Source organism: Balaenoptera ricei, chromosome 9 (genome assembly GCF_028023285.1).
Source record: "Balaenoptera ricei isolate mBalRic1 chromosome 9, mBalRic1.hap2, whole genome shotgun sequence".
In the NCBI taxonomy this organism is placed as follows: domain Eukaryota; kingdom Metazoa; phylum Chordata; class Mammalia; order Artiodactyla; family Balaenopteridae; genus Balaenoptera; species Balaenoptera ricei.
The window spans coordinates 75,277,208-75,303,999 of NC_082647.1; the positions used below are offsets into that span (position 1 = coordinate 75,277,208).

A 26,792-nucleotide genomic window follows, 5' to 3' on the forward strand; every position below is an offset into this window, starting at 1 on the left:
CTTTTCTCCCTATTCTTTCATTTTCCTTCCCCAAGGACATCTACAATTATGAGTTTCTTATATAATGTTCCAGTGATACATGGTGCATGTACTAGTGTATACATGGGTGTATGTATTTTGAATTCTGTTTTTGCACACATAGCCTCCTCTACAGATCATGTATACCTTTTGTCACTTAATATATTTTAGCAGTCATTCTGTATTACTGCAATAGCATTACCTATTTTTAAAAAAACAATTGTATATTATTCCATGAATTTATGTATTATTTATTTTTAAAAGTTATTTCAAGTAGTAGATATCATTGTTTAAAATTTTACTTAGGAGCTTCTTTTGGGAAGATGGGGTAGATGTACTTTTCCATCTTCCTCTAAGTACAACTACGGTACCGGTCACTATGTGTAAAAGACCCATAAGAAGACTCTGAAAGGTGAAAAGAAGAAGGCAGATGGACTCAAAAGACAACATAGTGATGAGTTAGCTGAATTTCCTTCTTGCCTGAAATAATGCAGACCTAGAGGTGAAGACAGTGGCAACCTGGAAAACACCAATGGACCCGGACATTAAAAACCTCAATTAAAGGGCTTCCCTGGTGGTGCAGTGGTTGAGAATCTGCCTGCCAATGCAGGGGACACGGGTTCGAGCCCTGGTCTGGGAAGATCCCACATGCCACGGAGCAACTGGGCCCGTGAGCCACAATTACTGAGCCTGCGCGTCTGGAGCCTGTGCTCCACAACAAGAGAGGCCGCGATGGTGAGAGGCCCGCGCACCGCGATGAAGAGTGGTCCCCACTTGCCGCAACTAGAGAAAGCCCTCGCACAGAAACGAAGACTCAACACAGTCATAAATAAATAAATAAATAAATAAAAAGAACGTGAATTTCAAAAAAAAAAAAAAAAAAAAGAAACAAATATTTAAAAAAAAAAAAAACAAAACCTCAATTAAAGCCTGATCCCTCTCAAGAAAGGGACAGCCTGGCAAGACAGAAAACTTGTAGACTGCAATCTCTCTAGTCCAGAAAAATATCACAGAAGAAACTGTTCCCTTCCCCCATCCATGCCAGCAAAGACTGTATGGGGAGACTAGACTTACAGCCAACCTGTAAAGTGCTACCCAACCCAGTGCACACCTCCACTGGGGTGGTACCAGTGATGGCCAAGTAGGGAGTCATGATTTTGATCCTAGCTAACCGGTTATGAGCTCACTCTCTGTGATGTCAGTGGAGAACACAGGAGAATCCTCAATTTCTTTCCTCACCCAGCAGTGTCCTTTACCCCACTTAGGTAGTGTCACAGGAAGCCTCATAGAAAGTCAGTGCTTTCACTATGGCCAAATGGTAACCAGGTCACCAGTACTGTGACATCTGTGGAGACCACATGGGAAACTGGAACAGCCAGCCATAACAGGAGCTCCCCACCCTTAGGTATTAATGGCTGCTGAGTGGAGAAGCTGGACTTCTGTCTCCACTTGACAGTAAAGGGGCCAGAGCAGTATTGGAGAATGCTAGCAAAAATGGAAGGTTTAAATAAAATCCAGTCTCATAATATGAAACATAGTATGAAAACATCGAGGTTCAATAAAAATGTACTCATTATACCAAGAACCAGGAAGATCTCAACTGAACAAAAAGAGACACCTAATAGATGTCACCATTGAGATGACATGTTAGAATTATCTGACAGGCTTTACAGAGCCATGCCAAAAATGCTTCAACAAGCAATTATCAACATAATGAAACAAATAAAAAATAACCTCAGTGAAGAAATAGAAATTCTCAGCAAAGAAATAGAAGATATAAAAAACAAATTGGAATTTTAGAGCTGAAAAAAATAAAATACACTGCATAGTGATTGAGTTCAGTGTCAGGATGGAGTGACTGAGGAAAGAATCAGTGAACTGCAAGATGGAACAATAGAAAGCACTCAGTCTGAACAACAGACAAGGTAGACTGAAAGAAAATGAACAGAGCCTTAGGGACTTGTGAGACTGTAACAGATCTAGCACTAGTGTCCTCAAAGTTCCAGAAAGAGAGGAGAAAGACCATGAAGCTGAAAGTCTCAGAGAAGTAGCTGGAAACCTCCTAAATTTGGCATGAGACATAAACCTACAGATTCAAGAGGAAATCAGCGGCAGAAAGATAAACCCAGAGAAATCCATGCCAAGACACATCATAATTAAACTCCTGAAAACTGAAGATAAAGAAAAAAATCTCAGAAGTAGAGAGAAAGAACAACTTACCAAAGCGGAAAAAATGGTTTGAATGACAATGGTTTTCTTATCAGAAATCACGAAGGCCAGAAGGAAATGGCAAAATATTTTTAAGTGCTAAAAGAAAAGAATTGTTAACTCAGAATTCTCTACCCAGTGAAAAATACCCTTCAAGAATAAAGGGGAAATCAAGAAATTCTTAGACAAAAAAAAACCCCCCAGAAAACTAATAATTTGTCACCAGTAGACTGATCCTTAAAGAATGGCTAAAGGAAGTTCTTAATACAGAAAGGAGGTGATAAAGAAGGGAACCTTGGAACAGCAGGAAGAATGTGGTATGCAGAAATAAGTGTAAATACAATAGAATTTCCTTCTCCTCTTGAGTTTTCTAAATCATGTTTCATGGTGGAAGCAAAAATTATAATCTTCTCTGTGGTTCTAAATGTATGTAGAGAAAGTATTTAAGACCATTATATTATAAATGGAAGAGAGTAAAGGGATCAAAATAGAAGGAAGGTTTTTTTTCTTTATAAAAAATTGTGGTAAAATGTATTTTACTTTGAATTTAGCATTTAAACCGTTTGTGAGTATAATTCAGTGGTGTTAAGTGTATTCGCAATGTTGTGCAACTGTCACTACTATCCACTTCCAGAACATTTCATCATCCCAAACAAAAACTTTACAACCATTAAATGATAACTCTTCATTGCCCCCTACCCTTGGTACCTGGTAATGTCTGTTCTACTTTCTCTCTCTATGAATTTATTTATTTTAGATACCTCATATGCGTGGACTCGAAATAATTCTTTTGTGTGTCGCTTATTTCACTTAGCATAAGCCTTTAAGGTTCATCCATATTGTAGCATGTGTCACAATTTCCTTTAATTCCTTTTTAAGGCTAAATCATCCTTTTTAATTTCATTCCTTTTTAAGGCTAAATCTATTTTATTTATATATATATATATATATATATATATATATGATTTTGTTTATTCATTTATTGATCGATGCTTGGTTGTGCTCACCTTTTTGGCTCTTGTGAATAATGGTGCTATGAACGTTGTTGAACGAGTATCTGTGTCATCCCTGCTTTCAATTCTTATGGATACATACCTAGGATTAAAATTGCTGGATCATATGGTAATTCTATTTTGAACTGTTTGAGGAATTTCCAAACTGTTTTCCATAGTGGTTGAACTATTTTGTCTTCCCACCAGTAATGCAGGATTCCGATGTTACCACATCCACATCAACACTTATTATTTTTCATTATTTTGGATAATAGCCATATTACTGGCCATGAAGTAATATTTCATTGTGGTTTGATTTGCATTCCATAATGATTAGTGATGTTGGTCATCTTTTCATGTGTTTATTGGCCATCTTTATGCCTTTGGAGAAATGTCTGTTCAAGTCTTTTGTTCATTTTTGAATTGGATTCCTTTGTTGTTGGGTTGCAGGAGTTCTTATATTCTGGACATTAACCCCTGATCAGATGTATGATTTGAAAATACTTTCTTCCATTCCGTGGGTTGTTTTTCACACCCATGGTAGTGTCCTTTGATGCACAAAAGTTTTTAATTTTGATGAAGTCAAATTTATCTTTTCTTTTGTTGCCTATGCTTTCAGTGTCATATCCAAGAAATGACTGCTAAATCCAATGTCATGAAGATTGTCTCCAGTTTTTTCTCCTAAGAGTTTTATACTTTTAGCTCTTACGTTTAGGTCTTTGATAAATATTGAGTTAATTTTTGTATATCTTGTAAGGTAAGGATCCAACTTTGTTGCTCATAACTAATGTATAGAAGTGCAACTGATTTTTGCATGTTGATTTTGCATCCTGCAACTTTGCTGAATTACCTCTAATAGTGGTTTTGTTTTCTTTTTTGTTTTGTTTTTGGTGCAGAATCTTTAGAATTTTCTAAGTATAAAATCATGTCATGTATTAACAGAGATAGTTTTACTTATTCCTTTTCGGTTTGGATGCCTTTTATTTCTTTTTCTCACCTAATTGCTCTAGCTAGTGTTTCCCTAGCTAGTATGACTAGAAGTGGTGGAAGTGGAACATCCTTGCCTTGTTCCCGATCATAGGGGGAAATCTTTTAGTCTTTCATCACAGAGTATGATGTTAGCTGTGGGTTCTTCATAGATGGCCTTTAGCATGTTAAGGAAGTTTCCTTCCAGTTCTAGTTTATTTAGTGTTTTTATCATTAAAGGATGTTGATTTTTTTTAAAATTTACATCAATTGAGATGATCATGTGGTCTTTTTCCTTCATTCTGTTAATGTGGTCTACTACCATTGATTTTTATTTGCCATCCTTGCATTCTGGGAATAAATCCACTTGGTCATGGTGTGTGATCCTTTTAGTATGCTGCTGGATTCTGTTTGCTAGTTTTTGTTGAGAGTGTTTGTATCATTATTTATAAGGAATACCAGTCTGTAGTTTTCTTGTAGTGTCTTTATTTGGCTTTGGTTTTAGGGCAATATTTACCTCATAGGATGAGTTAGGAAGTGTTATATCTTCAATTGTTTTTGGAAGAGTTTGAGAAAGATTGGTATTAATTCTTCTTTAAATGTTTGGTGGTATTCATCAGTAAGCTGTCTGGTCCTAGGCTTTTTTATTATTGTTGAAATGTTTTTGATTACTGATTAAATCTCCTTACTAGTTATAAGCTTATTCGGTTTTTCTTTCCTTCACGATTCAGTCTTGGTAGGTTGTATGTTTCTGTTTGTTCATTTCATCTGTGTTATAGAGTTTGGTGTACACTTGTTCATAGCATATTATTATAATCCTTTTTATTTCTGAATTACACAGCATTCATTTTAGTAATTTGAGTTTCTCTCTTTTTTCATTAGTCACTCTAGCTAAATGTCAATTTCATTTTTTTTTTCAAAGAGCAAACTTTTGGTTTTGTTGATTTTCTCTATTTTTCTGTTGTTTACTTCCTTATCTCTATTCCAATCTTGATTTTTGTTTCTTCCTTCTGCTAGCTTTGGGATTAGTTTGCTCTTTTTCAACTCCTATAAGATATAAAATTAGGTTATTCATTTGAGATCCTTCTTTTTTAATGTATGTGTTTACAGTGATAAATATCCTCTCTTAACACTGCTTCTGATGCATTCCCTAAGTTTGAGTATGTTGGATTTTTTCCCCATTTGTCTCAGTGTATTCTTAATTTCCTAGATGATTTCTTCCTTGACTCATTGGTTGTGGGAGGTAAGATTTTATACTTTACTTGAACTGATGATAGATGGCAACATTAGACAGTGATAACTGATGTATATATAATGTAATAAAGTAATATCTAGAGCAATATAAAGAGACAAACTTAAAACACTATAGATACATCAAATATAATGTTAAAAAATTTCAAGTAGAGTTGCAGAAAAAGAAGAAAAAACAGAACAAATGGACAGCAAATAAAATGGCAGACTTAAACCCTAACATGGTAATAATTACATTAAATGTAAATGGTATAAGTGCACCAATACAAAGACAGAGATTAGCAGAGTGGATTAAAAAACGTGACCAAATTATATGTTTTCTTTCAGAAACTCATTTCAAATATAGTCATATATGCAGATTAAAAGTAAACAGAAAAAGACATATCATGCAAACATTAATCAAAGGATAGCAGTAAGGAAAGCAGTAATAGCTATATAAATATCAGGTAAAGTATAGTTCATAGCAGGAAAAAAAAAAAAAAGAATACCAGGAAGGGACATTATGTAATGATAAAATGAAAGGGTAAATCTACCAAGAAGACATAGCAATCCTAGATGTGTATGCATCAAACAACAGAGCAGCAAAAACTGGTAGAACTGCGAAGGAAAATAGACAAATCCACAATTCTAGTTGGAGACTTCAGTGCTTCCTTCTCAGCAATTGAAAGAACAACTAGATGAAATATCAGCAAGGATATAAAAGAACTCAATACCATCAACCAAGAGGATCTATTGACATTTATAAGACACTCCATGCCACAACAGTAGAATTCACATTATTTTCAAGTGCTTGTGAAACATGTACCATGATATGCCATATCCTGGGCCATAAGACAAACCTCAACAAATTTAAAAGATATGATATCCTACATAGTATGTTCCTTGATGACAATGGAATCAAACTAGAAATCAATAGCAGAAACCTAACAGGAAAATCTCTAAACATTTAAAGATCACATTTCTAAATATTCCATGAATCAAAGAAGTAGTCTCAAGAGAAATAAAATATAGAGAACTGAAGGAAAATGAAAATACAGTATATCAAAATTTGTGGGAACAGCTAAAGCAGTTCTGAGGGATATTTATAGCACTAAATGCATACATTAAAAAAGAAGAAAATCTCAAATCAATAATCTGTTTCCACCCTAAGAACCTAGAAAAAAAGAACAAATAGATACAAATCAATCAGAAAGAAGGAAACAATCAGAAGAAAGAGCAGAAATCAATGAAATTGAAAACAAATAATAGAGAAAAGTCAGTGAAAGTAAGAGTTAGTTCTTTGAAAAGACAAAGCTCTAGCAAGACTACAAAGAAAAAAAGACAAATTACCAATATCAGGAGTAAAAAATAGCTACAATTACATTCTTGACAGATATCAAAAAAATAATGGGGAATACCAAAAAACAAAAGAATAACATTTACACACATAAGTTTGATAACTTAGATGAAATGAACCAATTCCTCAAAAAATTAGAACTACCACAACTCACTCAGTATGAAATAAATATTTTAAATTGAGATATAATTGACATGTAACATTGTATTAGTTTTAGTGTGCAACAGGTCCCTGGTCCACGGCTTCTTAGGAGCCGAGGCGCACAGCAGGAGGTGAGTGTCAGATGAGCGAGTGAAGCTTCATCTGCCACTCCCCATCTCTCAGATTAACACCTGAACCATCCCCCACCCCGGCCTGGTCTGTGGAAAGATGGTCTTCCACGAAACTGGTCCCTGGTGCCAAAAAGGTTAGGGGCCACTGGTGTACAACATAATAATATGGTACATGTATATGTTATGAAATGATTGTCACAGTAAGTTTACTTAACATCTGTTGTCACACATAAATTTTTTCTTGTGAGAGTGAGATAATTTGAATAACACTATAACTATTAAAGAAATTGGATTTGTGATTAAAAACTCCCCCGAAGAAAATGTTCATGCTGAGGTTGTTCCTAGGAGAATTTTACCAAATATTTAAGAATTACAGGCACACCTCGAATTTTTTCTTTTTTTTTTTAACAAATCAAAGGTCCATGGCAACCCTGTGTTGAGCATCATTTTTCCAATAGCATTTGCTCACTTCGTGTCTCTCACATTTTGGTAGTTCTCACAATATTTCAAACTTTTTTGTTATTACTGTATTTGTTATGGTCATCTGTGATAGATCTGTGATCTTTGTTGTTATTATTGTGACTCACTGAAGGCTCAGAAGATTGTTAATAATTTTTAGTAATAAAGTATTTTTCAATTAAGGTATATACATTTGTTAGACATAATGCTGTTGCACACTTAATAGGCTACAGTATAGTGTAAACATAACTCTTATGTACATTGGGAAATCAAAAAATTCATGTGAGTTGCTTTATTGTGGTAACTGCTTCATTTCAGTGGTCTGGTACCAAACCTTCAATGTCACCAAGTTATACCTGTGACACCAGTTCCACACAATCTCTTCCAGAAATACAAGAGAAGGGGACACTTCCCAACTTGTTTTATAAAGCTAGTAGGTTTTACTCTGCTGCCAAAACCAGCTAAGACAGTGCAAAGAAGTGAAAAGTGCAAGCTCTTATCCCTCATAAATATAGGTACAAAATCCTTAAATTATTAGCAAATCGAATTCCACAGTATACAAAAAGAATTCTACACCATGTCCATAGGGTGTTTGTTCTAGGGATGCAAGGCTGGTTCAATATTTGAAAATCAGTGTAATCCCAATATTAACAGGTGAAAGAAGAAAAATATCATAATTGTGTTAATCGATGCATTAAAATTTTTAAAAATTTTTATTGGAGGGCTTCCCTGGTGGCGCAGTGGTTGAGAATCTGCCTGCCAATGCAGGGGACGCAGGTTCGAGCCCTGGTCTGGGACGATCCCACATGCCGCGGAGCAACTCGGCCCGTGAGCCACAATTACTGAGCCTGCGCATCTGGAGCCTATGCTCGGCAACGAGAGGCCGCGATAGTGAGAGGCTTGTGCACCGCGATGAAGAGTGGCCCCCGCTTGCCACAACTAGAGAAAGCCCTCGCACAGAAACGAAGACCCAACAAAGCCATACATACATACATAAATAAAAAGAATGTAAGCAGACAAGAATAGCATTAAAAAAGAATAAATTAATTAAAAAAAAATTTTTTTTATTGGAGTATAGTTGATTTACAATGTTGTGTTTCAGGCGTACAGCAAAAATGAGTCAGTTATACATATTTCTATCCATTCTTTTTCAGATTCTTTTCCCATATAGGTTATTACGGAATATTGAGTAGAGTTCCCTGTGCTATACAGTGGGTTCCTATTAATTATCTATTTTACACATAGTAGCATGTATATGTCAATCCCAATCTCTTAATTTATCACTTCCCTCCACGTTTCACCTTTGGGAACCACAAGTTTGATTTCAAAATATGTGAGTCTGTTTCTGATCTGTAAATAAGTTCATTTGTATCTTTTTTTTTTTTTTTGGCCACACTGCACTGTATGCAAGATCTTAGTTCCCTGACCAGGGATCAAACCTGTGCCCCCTGCAGTGGAAGCACAGAGTCCTAACCGCTGGACTGCCAGGGAATTCCCCATTTGCATCATTTTTTTTATTAGATTACATATATAAATGATACCATATGATATTTATCTTTCTCTGTCTGACTTAGTGTGATGATATCCACGTCCATCCATGTTGCTGCAAATGGCATTATTTCATTCTTTTTTTATGGCTGAATAATATTCCATTGTACATATGTACCACATCTTCTTTATCCATTCCTCTGTCAATGGACATTTAGGTTGCTTCCATGTCTTGGCCATTGTAAATAGTGCTGTAATGAACATTGGGATGCATGTGTCTTTTTGAATTGTGGTTTTCTCTGGATATAGTCCCAGGAGTTGGGATTGCTGGATCATATGGTAGCTCAATTTTTAGTTTTGAAGGAACCTCCCTACTGTTCTCCATAATGGTTGTACCAATTTACATTCCCACCAACAGTGTAGGAGTGTTTTCCCTTTTCTCCACACCCTCTCCAGCATTTATTGTTTGTAGATTTTTTGATGATGGCCATTCTGACCTGTGTGAGGTGATACCTCATTGCAGTTTTGATTTGCATTTCTCTAATAATTAGTGACATTGAACATCTTTTCGTGTGCTTTTTTGGCCATCTGTATGTCTTCTTCGGAGAAATGTCTGTTTAGATCTTCTGCTCATTTTTTAATTGGGTTGTTTGGGTTTTTTTGATATTGAGGTGTATGAGCTGTTTTTATATTTTGGAGATTAATCCCTTGTCGGTAGCTTGCAAATGTTGTCTCCTTTTCTGTGGGTTGTCTTTTCGTTTTGTTTATGGTTTCCTTTGCTGTGCAAAAGCTTTTAAGTTTAATTAGGTCCCATTGGTTTATTTTTGTTTTTATTTTCTTTACTCTAGGAGGTAGATCCAGAAAGATACTGCTGTGATTTATGTCAGAGAGTGTTCTGCCTGTGTTTTACTCTAAGAATTTTACGTTTCCAGTCTTACATTTAGGTCTTTAATCCATTCTGAGTTTATTTTTGTATATGGTGTTAGGGAGTGTTCTAATTTCATTCTTTTACATGTAGCTGTCCAGTTTTTGTAGCACCACTTATTGAAGAGACTGTCTTTTCTCCATTGTATATTCTTGCCTCCTTTGTGATAGTTTAGTAATTTAAAAACTTTGATGTATTAAATTTTTGACTAAATTCCACATCCATTCATGATAAAAACTCTTAGAAATAGGAATAGAGGGGAACTTCCTCAAATTGATAAAAGAGTATCTACCAAAAGCCTAAAGGACATTTTACATAATGGAAAGGACCTTCCTAAATCCCAAACGCATAGCATATATTCGGCTGCCTACTCAACATCTCCACTTAGATACTTAATAGATGTCACCAACATGCAAAACTGAACCCCTGCTTTACCTCTCCTCATACCTATTCTTCCTTGTCTTCTCCAACTCATTAAATAGTCCATATAATGTACTACTTAGTACAAAACCTTGGAGTCATCCATGATCTTGCTCCTTTCTTATGATAAACATCAGGTTCTATCAGATAAACCCTGAAAATATACCCAGATCTCATCTTTGACCCGGGTTATTGCATTTGCTCCTAAACCTCTCCTTCAGCCCCTGTCTTGGCTCCATCAGGGTCTGTTCTTCACACAGCAACTTGATTGCCTTTTAGGAGCTAAATCAGACCGTGGCATTTCTCTAGCTAAAACTTCAAAATTTCCCACGTCACTAATAAGGGCAATTTTGGAGTTTTTACAATAAAGAAAAAATGGTTTTTAGTAATACCAGCATATTGTTTATTCTTCAGTAAGTATTGAGAAACAGCTCTGTGCTGGGAACCTCATTAAATATTGGCACTGTCACTGTGAAAAGAAACCTGGCTACTATACTCATAGTTTAAAATCCAGGGGGAGAATCCAAGTTGGCAATTTTACAGTGTGCTTAGTGCTAGGGTATGAAAAGTACAGAGTACTGTGGGAGCATTTGTGAAGGGCCCCTTTCCAGAGGAGGTGAAAGGGAAACTGAGACAATACTTGCAAGATAAATGGAACTGAAAAAAAAAAATAGAAATGAAGCAGGTGAGGAGTAGGTGAAAAGAAAATGATGAGCAGAAAATTGTATTACACACAGAGAATGAGTATGATAAGGCAGGTGTGGCCAGATCCTAGCGTATGAAAGGGAGAGAGGTAGTGGAATAGTTGGGAGCAGTAAGTAGGATCCAGATCACAAAGGGCTTGTAGATGAGGTTAAGACTTTTAGACTTTACCCTAAGAAATGAAGGATTCTGAGTTGAGATAATGGTGGATTATGAGTATGAGAGTGACGTAAGATTTCTATTTTAGAAAGCTTATTTAGATTGCAGTTAGGAGAATGATGGGAGAGATGAGATTAAAGGCAAAGAGAGTAGTTAGAAAATGGTTAACAGAAATCCAGCTAAATGGTAATGGTGATCTGGAGGGTGATGCTTGGACTAATGAAGAATAGGTTGTTAGGAGAAAAGATTGACAGCAGTTGACCAAGAGAGGAAGAAGTCAAAGAGATTGCCAAAGTTTCTATTAGGGTTTACAGAATGAGGAGTGGCTTTATAGCGAGGATGATGAGTTCTGATTTGTATAAAATAAATTTGTATTATCTACGGGACTTTCTAGGGGAGAAGTTCTATCAGCAGTTCTGAATTCAGGTTGAGTGACAAAAAAGAGGTTAGGAGAGATATCAATTATGGAAATGAATGTTTGTTCCCTCCCTGAGATATTATTTGCTGATGGTTCAAATAATCTTTGAGGATCTTAAGTTGTATGTTCTTTGTTGCCATACTGAGAAGAAGAGTAAGTTAGGCTTGTTTACAACTTGTTGGGCATTTGTGTTTACTTTTAAAAGTCAGTGATCCTTGAATGAAGAGACTGTTTGGCCCTAATTCATAAGTGGAGACTTCCTCTTGATGCTAAATATGACATTGTTGTATATGACACATAGTGCTCTAGAACTTTGCCGTTACACTGTTTTATAGTGTGTGTTCAATTCAGCATAAGGTGCATTCCTTCATGCAAACATCCAGGATCATGCTTGGAGTGTGGACTTTGGAGCCAGGTTACCTGGCTTTAAATTCTGGCCCTGCCATTAACTAGGGGTAAGATTGTGGGCATTAAACTTCTTTGAGTTTACTTTGTTGCCTACAAAATGGAAAAATATTACCTACATCATGTGGTTAGAATTGAGTTAATAATGTAAAGCATTTAGAATAGAATTGAATAAATGTTAGCTGTCATTATTATTATTAATAAGAGGAGGCTCAGTTTATGGTGGTAACAAAGGACTTCTTTAGGTTAAGTGTGTGGCGTGCACTCCTGGGGCGGTTTGACTGGGAAGCCCAAAGTGTTTCTGAATTTCTGGGACTTCACTGAAGACTGAATTGTAATGCTGTGCAGATGATGGTTATTCTTTCACTGTTTCATTCTTTGTAATTCTGGGAGTGGGTGTTTATGTATTAGGAGAAAACTGGGGGTTGTTAACTGCATATTAATAAGAAACTGGGAGAATAGGAAGAGTATTATGTTTTGTCCGTATCACTAATGATGCTTTCTTACAGACAGACCTGTGGATTTTAGTTCTCACTTGAAGAAATAGTGTTTCCTGGCAGGGTTTCTGCTCCATGAAAAACAAAATTAAAAACTTCCCTGTTTAAACTTATAGATGTACTAAAGTTATAATAAGACGGGTTATTTTTTTTTTCCTTTTTCTTTTCTGAAAAGCTTTGCTTTTTCATTTATAATCAAAATAGTATGGAGAAGGATAGAGTGATAGGCCAAAGTACTGATGCTGGTGTCTGAGCCAGTGAAAAGGATTGTGGAAATGTGAGCTGACAGTACTAAATGTTCAGTGCTCCTGTAAGGCTGCCACTTGAACAATTAGTCAGATACAGCTCTTTGTCTTTCCTGGAATCCTGCTATGAAAAATAAATTCATTCAGAGAGAGAGAGAGGTGTCACACTTTTGTGGTTGATATTTTCACTGTTGGATTCTTTCCTGTAAACTAATATTTTATTTTGAATTTTATAGGAATTTGAAAGTGATTATGTTGTGTTTAAGTCCAAAACTTTGGATTTTGACAGAAGGCTCGGGACAATTCTTTGTGAAGCTTTCTTTAACTGCAATGGTCTGGAAGCTGCATTTAAGGTTAGTTATGAAGAAGTTATCAGGAAAAAATGTTTTACTAGTGAATAAGACTATTGGATGAAAAGAGGGAATACATTCCTTTCTCGTCCAGGTAAACTATTAACTAGTCACATTCTCTTCATATGAAGCTCACTGAATTATAAACTTTGAATAATGCACTAATGAATAATGAAGTTTACTTTGGACAAAGTCAGTTTTAGGACACTTGACTATTGATCTTTGCTTGAATTCATTGTTTCAGCTTTCATTACCTTTTGAGCAAGTTTGGTATGGCCTGTGAACTATCAATTCAAAATTAAGCTACAGTGAAAAGTGAAAACTCTCTGTTAACTCAAGAATTTCTTTTCTTTGCCATTGTTTACATAGGTTGGGTTCATCTGCCCACTTTATTAATCTGACTGAAATAAATAGCAATTTATACACTGTTTTTCATCAGGCATAAGACACCATTGGTTATCAGACACACCATTGTTTATCAACAAAAGAATATGCTGCCAAAAATTATGATGCTGTTTATTATATAACATAGTCTAGTTTCAGAGGTGTTAAAACATGAAAGAGTGTTTGTCATAGAAATGATGAAATACAGTGTAGATGTATGAATAGTTGCAGAAAAGAAAAGCATCCTGAGAGTCCTCCCAAGTGGAAAGCTTGTAACATGGGTAATCGGGGCACCTTGTGAAACTTGCTTGTCAAAGAAGAGAATTGCAAGTCAAGCGTAAACTTAGATGACATCCCCAAAGAGGAATGAGGCCTCAGTGTCAGCAGAAACACAGCTAGAGAATCACGGACACAATTCATTGAAGATGGCAGTGCAAAACAGTATAACAGGCACAGACTTTGTCGGAGATACTTGTTTGATTTTGATCTTAAAATTCAAATAAATGGGTCAGATGGCGGTTCAGTGGCTAGTGTCTTCTACCCCCATCAAGCGTTTTAACAGAGAAGTCATGAGGCTCAAATAGTTCTCTCTTAAGAGCCCTTGGATGAAACTGAGATGCTGCCAGCTGAAATATATAACCTGTTGTCATAAAATAACACCACCTGTCATCCCATCTCTCAGAAATTACTATTGTATTTAATACTGCCATTCCTTTTCTTTGACTAGATATGCATACATATTCCTCTTTGCAAAAAATGACATATTCTGGTCCTTGCAATCTTTTTGTAACCCTTTCAGGAAGCAGTGAATCATAAAAATTTTTCTTTTATAACAGAATTCAACAATATTATTTTTAGTGGCTACGTTGTAGTCTATCATATTCTCTGTAACTGGACCTCCTTTCATGCTTTTAGAAATAACTGCAAGAAAGAATGTAGAATGAAATCTCAGTTACAGAGGTTACAGAGGCTCCTACCTTTTCTAATTCAAACCTCTCTCTTTCTCCTTTTCACAACCATTCATATGGATTCTATTTTAGTACATGGCCAGTTATTTTTTCTAAACAATTTTATCTCTTTTTTGTCATGTATTTTGTTTCTTTAACTTTCCACATATTTGTAGCTTGTCTGCTGCAAAATATAATATGAGATGGTGCCCTTATAAGCTTTCCAGGGGTGGGACATCATTTTAGAGTTTTTGTTATATCTAGATCACCTGCAATGCCTTGTATAAAGCAGGCACTTAATAACTGTGACATTAGGAGGGCTCACTGGTTGTCAGAGTCCTGAAATGACACACAGATGAAGATAAACTGCAGCAAGAGTCGTGGCAGAAGAAAAAAATTACAGGGTTGTGTATTTAGGGGAGAAAATGATTTCTACCATAGGTACAGGATGATGAACTCTGACCAGTTACTGCTGTGTCCCAGGGAATAAATACTTGCAGACTGTTCTCTGAAGACCACGATTCAGTACCTGCTCTTGGCAAAGACACGAGCAGGAAGGGCCCTGGAACCAAACAGTATAAAGCTGTGGCTCAGACCCTACAGGGTTGGCACTCAATAAAACTTAAAACAAAATGCTGATGGATGGCTTTCCAAAATTTACAGTTTCTCTACATGAAGGGAGACTGGAGTCTGTAAGACAAGTGTCTAGAAAAGTCTTTAGATGAAATAATAGAAAACTAGAAAATTGTCAAGTATATATGGTTCAAGTGGAAACAAATTAAAAATATCTTTGCAAAAGACAAACCTAGGAAAAATATAAATATTACATAATGAAACTGAGAAGTAGAAGAAAATCAAGGTAAACCTTACAGATCTCCAGTGGGATATTTAGGAAGGAAGCATGTATTGGGAATCAATCTTGAATCTTTTGAGGTTGATATGAAGGACAATGTCTGTACTCTCCATAAAAAAACTCTTAGTTCCAATGTGACAAGGAAACCGGAAGTTCAAATGACGTTTATTCTCATCCTGGAGGGTAATTTTTATATATCTGTGATGTTGAAAAATTAAGGTAATGTATACTGCTTAAAAGGTTAAGACTCTGTTTACTACTACTTTCTGGCTTTACAACCTCCCCAAAGAATATTTTCTCTCTGTCTTTCCTATTTTACACTTGGACTTAAGTTCTAGTAAGCGTATCAGGTGGTCAAAATGAGACGTGGCTGGGAAGCTTCTGGTATTGTTTCAGTTGCGGTTGATATGATAAGGGCTTAAAAGAGAATGTTGTGAAATAAATGTGTTTGCCTACTATAGTTGGAGTACACTTCTCTGTGAAATCTATTAGGCAATGTTTACTTCAGAATGTTAACATCAAGTCCAAAGTTAACAAAACAGTGGTTGTAAGAAGAAAGTTAATACTTTGCATTTTGGTAGGTAGCAGCTAACTAAGTAGATTTTAAATATTTAGTAGTTTCTACAGTAATTTTTTTTTGAAGTATAGTTGATTTGTTTCAGGTGGTCAGCAAAGTGATTCAGTTATATATATGTGTGTGTATATATATACACACACACACATATATACATATACATATTCTTTTTCAGAGTCTTTTCTCTTATAGATTATTACAAGATATTGAGTATAGCTCCCTGTGCTATACAGTAGGTCATTGTTGGTAATCTATTTTATATATACTAATGTGTATATGTTAATTCCAAACTCCTAATTTATCCCTCCCCAATCCCTCTGCCCCTTGGTAACCATAAGTTTGTTTTCTATGTCTGTGAGTCTCTTTTTGTTTTGTTAATAAGTTCATTGGTATCATTTTTTAGATTCCACATGTAAGTGATATCATATGATTCTTGTCTTTGTCTGGCTTACTTAGTATGATGATCACTAGGTCCATCCATGTTGCTGCAAATGGCATTATTTCATTTTTTTTATGGCTGAGTAATATTCCATCGTATATATATACCATATCTTCTTTATCCATTCATCTGTCGATGGACATTTAGGTTGCTTCCATGTCTTGGCTATTGTAAATAGTGCTACTATGAACATTGGGGTGCATGTGTCTTTTTGAGTTAAAGTTTTCTCTGGATATATATGCCAGGAATGGGATTGTTAGATCACATGGTAACTCTATTTTTAGTTTTTTAAGGAACCTCCATACTGCTCTCCATAGTGGCTGCACCAATTTACATTCCCACCAACAGTTGTACAGTAGGTATAATTGATATTACCAGAAGAAAAGCCAGTGTGTGTTTGTCTAAACTGGCCTCTTAAGATATGGTTAGATTTACATTTCAGTTTGTATAATTTTTTCCTTGTGTTGACTTTTTTAGTAAGTATAGTGTTTGGAAATGTTTACAAATTGTTTACAATGATGCTGTTTTTTAATAAAAACAAATTTGGGGGAACACCCATTAGTTTTCTAAGAGGAAGAACAAAGCTCTTTCTTTTGCCGTGTCACATCACTAACAAGGCACAAACCTTAGTGTATGGTTTTCTGTCACCTTGATGATATTGAGTTATTTTGAGAAGCTATCTCCTTTTATTTCAGAGAAAATATCTATATAACAGACCAAATAGCTAACATTTTCTGAAGCCCTCATAGAGTAAGTAAATAACAAAATAGCAGTTTTAAATGGCACCTTGGCTGATGAGTTCCCACACAAGGCAGCAGAGGCTCTGGTGCCAGACTGCCCAGTGTCCTGTCAAATGCCAACTCTGCACTAGCTGTGAAAACCTGGGCAAGTTACCCCCTTCCCGTAACTCAGTTTCCCTATCTGGAGCATGTGGTAACAACAGCATTTTTAACACCCTTAAAATATAATGCCTGGCACCTAGTCAGCATTCTATAAACATTGCTTGTAAAAAAATATGTATGTTTATTACATTATTTTGCTTGCAAAGAAAAGCTGTCTCACACTGATGCACAGAAGAATCCCCGTGGGGCAGAAGACAAGACAGGAGGCAAATAGAAATCCAAGGTTAGGCTCACCAGACAGCTCAGCTTTGTTGAAACAGGTGGTCAAGGTTAGTTTGAGATGACCGAGCGGATGGAGTTCTGGACCTACATACTTCTCCTTACTGGTCATGTGATTCTGTTTTAGTTCACGTGTCTGCTTTTTCTGTCCCCTTACTCACTGGCTTCCTCTGCTCGCTAGTACGGTTGACCCTTGAACAATGCAGGGGTTAGGGGCGTTGACCCCCTATGTAGTTGAAAATTAGTGTTTAACTTTTGGCTCCCCCAGAACTTAACTAACAGTAGCCTACTGTTGACCGGAAGCCTTACCAATAATGAGCGTTCGATTAATACATATTTTGTATATGTGTTATATAATGTATTCTTACAATAAGGTAAGCTAGAGAAAAGAAAATGTTATTAAGAAAATCATAAGGAAGAGAAAACATCTTTACAAGACTGTACTCTATCGATACCGTGAGTTTATGTCATCTGTTTACAAGATGAATCATCAGTACCTACATCAATATTGCCTTGCACAATACAAAACACTGTAGATCTTATATGTATTACTAACACTAGATATAAAGAAATGAAAAGATAATGTGAAAAAGAAATTCATATTTATTTACAGGTGTAATGATTCATGCATTGATAAAAAGAAGCAGCAGTATGATTGCTTTATGGTAGTCTAGTGTAATCAATAGGATTGTTTCATGGAAGCCTAGCCTATACACTAATGAATGAATCATAAAATTTTTATGGCATAGAGTATTACAGTCATACTCATAATATAATATTGGAAATATTATTAAAAAAAAAAAAAAACCACCTGTGATGATAGGCTGATATTCAGTTTCTCCAATTATGAGAGAAAGGCATACTGTATGGTAGTGTAATTTTTTGAAAGCAAAGTTATAAAACAGTAAGAAAACTAACACATTATTAATTTGATATTAAATAAAACCTTATATCTATGTAGGAATAGACTAGTATCTACATATATTTCATGCACTCATGACATACCTTTTCTTAAATTTTTTGATATTTCTTGGCAGTGTGGTTTGTCTTGTCTGAGAACAATTTTCAAATTGTCGCAATTTTCCAAAAATTTACCAGTGTATTTATTGAAAAAGTTTTGTGTAAAAGTGGACCCACGCATTTCAAGCTCGTTTTGTCAAGGTTCAGCTGTAGGTTCTTTTCACTCATAAGTTTTACCGGCATAGGTTCAGCCTGCCACGCCCTCATTCTTTTTCTGAGAAAGACTAATTATCTCAAGGCATTGGTTTCAACCAGGACTTTGACACAGAAGGAACTGTCAGCCTGTGGAGTGCTTGTCCTTGGAACAGGTCACCACTGCTGCCCCAGCTGCTGTGTTGGGGGTAGCTGGGTCCTGTGGTACAAAACACGGGTGGCCATGGGCAGGACGGTCACTGTGACTGATGCTTCCGGTGTAACTATTTTTTTTTAATTTATAAAATAAAAGTATAGTTGAAGTATAGTTGATTTATTGGGTTGGCCAAAAAGTTCGTTTGGATTTTTCCATAAGATGTTACTTGACAAACAAAAATTCTAAGTCTAGAGAACATACAGCAGATTACACTTAGCAAATATGAAGATGATTTCTTTTTTTTTTTTTTTTTTTTTTAACAGTTGGGAATTTTATAGCTTTCCTCTTTCTCCTCAAATTGTATGTTTTTAAAAAAAATTTATTGAAGTGCAGTTGATTTACAGTGTTGTGTTAATTTCTGCTGTACAGCAAAGTGATTCAGTTATACATTCTTTTTCATATTCTTTCCCATTATGGTTTATCACAGGATAACAGTATAATTATTAATGTGTGACCTAGAGGTCCTTGATATGGCTTTCCTTATTCTAAAGAGTATATGTGTAGGAGGGAAGAGCAAATAAGAAGTACGCAATCTTGCTTCTGTTCTTAAATCTGCAAAGCATCTTCTACAACATTTCCTGGTGTCCAACGGGGTAGGGGTGTCAGCTGTGATCAGGGATTTCTAACAGACAGTGGTTCGCTTCTGACTCCTCATTTTCTGCTGAGGAAGGGAAACTGCTTTACATTTAGAATTTGCTTTATTGGATGCATAGAAATTTTAGTGAGATGCTAAAATGTTTTCAATCTGAAGACATTGCAGGATACTTGCAGGGATCTAGATTTTTGCTTTGTATCTAGTCAGGTAGGAGGTTTAATGGAGGAAATAGTGAATCGAGTATTTGTATTAAAAACCCACGGTGGTTAACCTTTCTTTCACTTTGATTTTTATAGCTTTTGACTGTATTTGGGAATTTCCTTGAGAAACCAGTTGTCATGGAAATTTTCAGCCCACGTTACAGCACACTCGTGCACATGTTCAGTGCAGAGTTGGATATGTGTAAGCAATTGTATAATGAACGCGTGGGACAGGTGAGTGGGGGGATAAAGTCTGACACACCCACAGTATCATATTGTGCGTCAGGGTGTCAAGTAGAGCTACACTGAATGATACCTGAAGAGGAGATACAGGCCCTAAAATTTTTATGCTTTTATGTAATTGATTTCCTTATGGATATGAAGAACCTGCTTTAAGACAGTAACTCTTCTACTAATTAGGTTACTTTGCACGTATGTTCTTTATATTTGTACTGTAAATGTTCCAAAATGAACAGTTGCTTACAAGGTTGGAGTGTACCCTGATTAAATGTTCCCTTTCATCTTCTTCACCACAATATCAATTTGCAGATTGAACAAGGAAATGTAGTCCTTCACAAGAATATGCCATTTACCTCAGGAAATATCAAATGGGCTAAAGAGGTCGTGGACCGACTTCAAATGTTTTGGTCAAACCTTGCATCTCTCCGTTATCTGTAAGTAGTTAGGCTTCTTTCGTGGTAACATTATCCCTGTGACACAAGCAATTTTTATATAGGGTAGTGAGCTGTTCATTTTAGCACTTAAAGAGTCACTGCCTTACTTAACTCTTGTCATTGCTTGGGCTCATTGAGAGGGATTTATCCTCATGGTTCGGGAGTATGTTTAATAGGACTTAGAACTTCATATATTTCCATGTTTTTAGGTCTTTTTTCACTTTTCCATTTCACCCACAATATGTTGATAGCTTTTTGTTATTGTTTTTCCTTTCTCCAATAGCTAGCAGTCCTGTTATTTTGCAGACTTTTGTATCTTTCTCTTTTCTTTGTAGCAATTGATAACTTGTTGCTGTTTGCATTTAGTAAAATGTTTGGAGTTCTATTTATTTCATAACTATATCTTTTAAGGCACAGACTATGCAGAAGCATTATTTGACCTTTATTGATTTTCTTCCTGATTTTTATAGTGTACTTTCTTATTTCTATCATATATTATTGTAAAGTAGCTAAGCTGAGATCTATCTAATGTATAGAAAAGTAAAAAATAAAAAACATCTTCCTACAGATTCTTGGAAAGTCCTGATGATGCCTTGGTTTATCAGACGTATATTGAGATGACAGCTTTGCTAGACCAGTTTGAAAATCGTATCTATAATGAATGGAAAAGTAATGTGGATGAAATCTGTGAATTCAATTTGAATCAACCCTTGGTTAAATTCAGTGCCGTAAGTGGTCTTCTCAGTGTCAACTTTGACCCAAAGGTAGGGGTTTGATATTTTTAAAATGTTTCATAGATGCCCTTTTTATTACAAGAATATTCCTCATACCTCCATTCATTTGTATTTTATTTTGGGAAAATGTCAGTGCTACGAGGACTACAATTAAAAACAACTTCTAATAGGTCTTTGTTTTAGGGATTTGCTTACCAAATTCTATATTAATTATTCTTTCTTATTTTGTCTTGTAATTATTTATTTGCCACTCCCACTTTACTGGATAATGAGTTACTTGAGAGTAGGGTCCGCTGGATTTCATCTTTGTGTTTTGTGTGTCTAACATAGTGTCTGGCACTTGGTAACATTTAATAAATATTAACTCAATTGAATAGAATCATTAGTCTTTGATCAGATGTTTTCTGGCTTAGGTTTTCTTGCCCTGTCTCATGGCAGTCCAACTGTATGCCTAGGAGGTGAAAGTTAGCCTCACTGAGTTTAATAGTCACAGTGTGTACTCAAATTCTGTTCTCTTTCCCTGAAATATTACAAAGAATTGCATCACTTAATTTTTCTTATTAACCTCAGCACAGGTACACACATATGTGGCCTGGAGAACTGAGGGTTTGCTTTACCTTCTGATTTCATAAAACCAATTTATAGAAACTGAATTCCTGAGATGTTTTAGGGATAATCCCTGCAATTCTACCTGAAGGGACTATAAACATACCAAATATATTGTACTAGTGAACCTATGGAGTGACAGCCTAAGGAAGTCAACTGGTTTACCTTCTAAAGCATGTTATGTGGTCTTTTCCTCAGAAACTGTGATTTAGGGCTACAGTCAGTTTTGCTACAACACGACATATGCATTCCTAAAATTCACTGCCCTATGAAAGACTGCACAATAAAAAGTACATTGCTGATGGGGAAAATGAGGGTTAGGGTACAGTACTTAAAAACTTTGTCAGTGATACGTTTAAAAAAATAACTCAGACAGAAAGACAAATACTGTATGATATCACTTACATGTGGAATCTAAAAAATACAACTAACTAGTGAATATAACAGAAGAAGCAGACTCACAGATATAAAAAACAGACTAGTGGTTACTCCTGGGGGGAGGGAAGGGGTGGGGCAACATAGGGGTAGGGGATTAAGAGGAACAAACTATTAGGTATAAAATAAGTTACAAGGATATATTATTGTACAACACGGAGAATATAGCAAATGTTTTATAATAACTGTAAATGGAGTATAACCTTTAAAAATTGTGAATCACTATATTGTACACATATAACTTACATAATGTACAGCAAGTATACTCCAATTAAAAAATAACAATAAATACAGAAAAACAAAAAAAGGAACCTAGGAAGAACAGTAGCATGGTTTTATACATTTTAAATGGTCAAGTAATATATAAATGGTCCAATGAATATAGTACTTTCCCTTGACAAAGACCTGAAGTTTGCTCGGGGAAGTGCGTTATGACTTGTGCCTTACTGTGAGGTGGTGCAAGGAGGGTCATTTGAAACCAGACAAAAAGTTGTGCCACCAGAAGTTGGATGGGCTGGCTCATCACACACCTGTGAGTGGAGGTACCTAGTGGATATTTGTGGTGTGTGCATATGAGCATTTTGCATATTCCTAAGCCTTTTTGTTCAGCTGGGTGCAGTTTTTAGCATTTACCTAGCCGTTTATTGCTGATGAAACTGTAGATAAGCAAAGACAAAACTTGCGGCATGTTCACAATCCTCTCTCATGTATAATCATGTTGTGTTTTCAAAACAAGCATTATGATAGAGCTAACGGTGTTTGGAAAAGACCGAGGTCGGCTTATGGCCTCCCATTTCAGATCTTGGCGTGTATATGTTGCTCTTTTTTTCGCTTGAATTCTTTCTCTGACAGTGGGCCATAGCCAGTGATTTCTACCTTTATTATTTATACTTCTGCATCATATGGAATGTATGATTGTTGCTTTTAAAAAGCAAAAGAAACAAAAGCCCCTTTGCCTTGACAGTTTGAAAATACTGTAATCATTGGATGAAATTTTAAGCGTTTGATTTTAAAAATAGAATGATATTCTTAAATCATGTAAATAATCCTTGCTTTTCTTTTAATAGCTAGTGGCCGTATTAAGAGAAATTAAATACCTTTTGATGTTGAAGAAATCAGACATACCGGATTCAGCCTTAGCCATCTTCAAAAAAAGAAACACTCTTTTAAAGGTCTGTGTTTTCAGATATTAGGGCGGATTTTGAATAGAAATAGTTCGAATTTTAATTATTAACATGTAGACCTAAGATACTTCCATGCCTCCAAGAGAAAGTAGCTTTAACACATGTGGCACTTTTTGTCTTGGGGTTTTCTTTTGCTCAGTACATTGGAAATCTTGAACTTCTTGTGCAAGGATATAATAAGCTGAAACAGACTCTTCTGGAAGTTGAATACCCCCTGGTTGAGGATGAGCTGAGGGCTGTGGATGAGGAGCTGCAGGCAGCTGCCACATCGCTGACATGGCAGGATGACTGCTGGGGGGACATCGAGAGGATGAAGACGGCCACCTCAGAGTTGGAGCGCAGAGCGGAGCATGCGCAGAACAACGTCAAAGTGATTCAGCAGACGATGCGGGCCTGGGTGGAGTGCACGCTCCTTCCCAGGAGAGAACACAGGCGGGAGACCGCCTTGACTTGGGAGGACAAGGGTGATTTGTTTGCGAAAAAATACAAGCTAATCCAGGAAGGTGGCTGCAAGATACACAACTTGGTTGAGGTACTTGCTTTTAAGCCTTCTAAATTTATAGCAGATCCTTTCATTTAGTTTAGAAAAGAGCAAAAATAGGTACCCTAATAATGGAGGGTTCTTTTTTGGGGGCCGAAAGAACTTGAGGTATGGTTTTGTAAAGCATTGAAATTGGAGGAATTTGTGTTACTTGTCTGTAATTTCTGTGGCCCTCACTGTGCTCATTTCTGAGGGAAGAGATAGGAATGTGAGATCTTTTGATGAAACAGAAAGGCTAGAGATGGGGCCTTATCTTGGTCATAGTTATCTCCTGTTTTGGATGCTTTCAGTAGCTACCACTGTTGGCTGAATGCCATCCGTCTTGTTTACCTCATCTCATGTAACCCTGTCAGCCATCTCCTGAGGGTGGCAACAGTAGTTACTCTCCTTATAACAAGTACTTGAGTTTTTAAAACAGTGATAGGCACTATTCCAGGGTTATCAGTGTAAGAGAAGACAAGAAGTAAAACAACAAGAACGAAGAACAGAAGGCAGAGAAACAAAAGCATAAAACAAGTCTCTTGCCTCTTGGATCTTACATCCTAGTTAGGGAAGATAGAAAGAGAAAATAACAAATATATAGTAGTATCTTCAATCGGTCACATGAGCAATGGTGAAAAATAAAGCAGAGATGGTGGGATAGAGAATCAGTGGCAGGTGGGGTGGAAATTGTGTATGAGGTAGTTAGAAAGGCCTCTTTACTAAGGTAGCATTTCTACAGAGAACTGACAGGGAAGGAGCTATTTGGGAAATGGAAGAAGGATGTTCTAGGTATCAACGTACACAAGCTTTACGGTAGGAGTATGGGTCACTTGTCTAAGGGTCAGTTAGAGAGCCAACATGCCTGAAGCAGAATTTCCAGGCGGAATAATAGTAGGCGATGAAGTTTGAAAGGGCTTAAGGGCACGTCACAGTGGATCAACGGGCCATTTTGAGAACTTTGGGTTTTACTCTGAGGGAAAATAGCAGCTGGAGACTCTTTGCTCAAGAGCTTTCCCTGTTGAGTGTAAACTACAGGGGGGCCAGGAGATGGCAGACAAGGAGACCGTTAGGAGATGAGTCTGTAATCCAGGTGAAGATGGCTTGGGTCCAGGCGGTAGTGATAAAAAGCAGTCGTATGCTGGATATATTTTGAAGGCAGAGCCAAGAGGATTTGCTGTGATCAGTCAGAGGAGAGAGAAGGTAAGGACGACGTTGACGTTTTTGGTCTGGGCTGCTGGAAGAGCAGAGTTTCCCTTCACTGATATGGGGAGGGCTATGGCAGAGCAGATTTTGCAGGGAAAAGACAGGATTTGTTTTGGGGCACGTTAGTTAGAGATGCCTGCCCAAGGGCAGATTTTTGCATAGGCTGGCATTGCAGTTGTGTGAAGAAAGGGTTTGAAGAGTAACAAACTTGCTCACTGAAAAGTAAGATGTGGTACATTTGATATGCTGTATTGAGTATGTGTTACAACAAGAAAAGAAAGAAAAGAATTCATATGGATTTCAAAGTTTCTGTTGACTTCGAAGTTTGTCTGAAACATGTAAGAAAGTTTTAATTTTCCCTACTGGTAACAATTTGCTGAGACAAAGACTTTGCCTTCTTTGATGACTGCCTGTGTTAGCATCCTTGGGCTGCTATAACAAAGTACCACAAATGGATGTCTTAAAGCAATGAAATGTATTTTCTCTCAGTCTGGAGGCTAGAAGTCTGAAATCAAGGTGTGGGCAGGGCCATGCTCCCTCTGAAGGCTTTCCCTAAGGCCTGGGTAGCCTTGAGGGAATCTCAGGGATGTTCTGACATGTAAAGAAGGTATATATCTGGAAAGTTGTTTTTTCAGCAATGTCTTAACTTAGTCATGACCTCGACTGTTCCTAGTTTGCTGAGATGGCTGTGAATTATTCTGTGACTTTCAGGACATCCTTACAAGTGTTTATGCGTTGGAATCTGCCTCATGGAGGACAGATGATGGATTACAATTAGTTTCTTCTGATACATTTTCTTGATAATAGGAAAGTGGGCTCCCTAAACAGTAACCTGGGGGTTTTAGACAAGTAAGATATATGAATGTTGATTACAATGCCTTGAAAATATTGCCAGGACATGACTAGAAATAGTTACAAACAAGGTTTTGCAGTGGTATTCTCGGAGCTGCCTGGGATGTGTACTGCCCAGCTCCAGGGGTGTGGGTCACATACACTACACAGATGTGAATGCTTCCACGTGGTTGGCGGGCAAGACAGCATCCCTGAAAAAGCAGTTTTTAGATTTGTTTGAGGACAAAAAACCCTCAAAGAACTTGTTCATCTCTGCCCTGCTTTATCAGGATCCAGACTCACCTCTGTAGTTCTGATTCTTGCCTGTCGCACACACCTTTGAATCCTGGATCATATATCCACAGTAGTGAATAATCACAGAAAGCAGAGAGCATAATCTACCTTATAATCAGCTCCCATTTTAGTGTCGTCTTTTCTGTGTGTAGTAGTTTCTGCCTTGGGCATCTGCCCTCTGGCCTGTATAGACTGTGTAACCTTTGCCACTCAGAAGGTACTTCTGGAATCAACCTTGCTGCTTACCTGACCTTTTCAAATCTCTGTCCCTAGGCCTGCCACACTGTGCCCAACCTCTAGCAGTCCTTAACCTGTCCATGTCTGGCCCTGTCATGCCCACAGGCCCATCCATTACTTCACCCACATGCTAGGGAGATGCTGAGGTCAAAGAATTCATATTGTTGAAGCACAAAGGGGGCTTGGACTTCACCAGGCCAGTGTTTCCCAAGCCAAGTTACTGTTATTCCACAAGCTGCTCATAGGCGGGTGGCACAAAATATCTTAGTGTTTGGAGACAATTGGTTAAACCAGGTTAAATGGACTTTAACGTAATAGGTACACTGTGAGTCCCCAAGAATGGCCTAAAACACATAGCTCTTTGCTGACTTGGTGATCTTTAGATATCCCAGAGCAGCGTTCTCGGGAGGACCAGTTTGGGAAACCTCATTTACAGGTGAGGCCAGGGCAGGCAAGGTCCAAGGCCACAGAGAGTGAG

The 26,792-nt window shown here is 36.8% G+C and overlaps 1 protein-coding gene across 1 annotated transcript in view; it reads left to right on the plus strand.

Annotated features, from left to right (window-relative positions):
* Positions 1 to 26,792, plus strand: part of DNAH11 (dynein axonemal heavy chain 11) — a 333,679-nt gene that overhangs the window by 32,938 nt on the left and 273,949 nt on the right. Inside the window, exons 9-14 of the mRNA XM_059933975.1 lie at positions 12,998 to 13,114; positions 19,690 to 19,827; positions 20,143 to 20,267; positions 20,836 to 21,031; positions 23,110 to 23,214; positions 23,366 to 23,758. Coding sequence (XP_059789958.1) covers positions 12,998 to 13,114; positions 19,690 to 19,827; positions 20,143 to 20,267; positions 20,836 to 21,031; positions 23,110 to 23,214; positions 23,366 to 23,758 — 1,074 coding nt within the window. The remainder of the gene's footprint in view (positions 1 to 12,997; positions 13,115 to 19,689; positions 19,828 to 20,142; positions 20,268 to 20,835; positions 21,032 to 23,109; positions 23,215 to 23,365; positions 23,759 to 26,792) is intronic.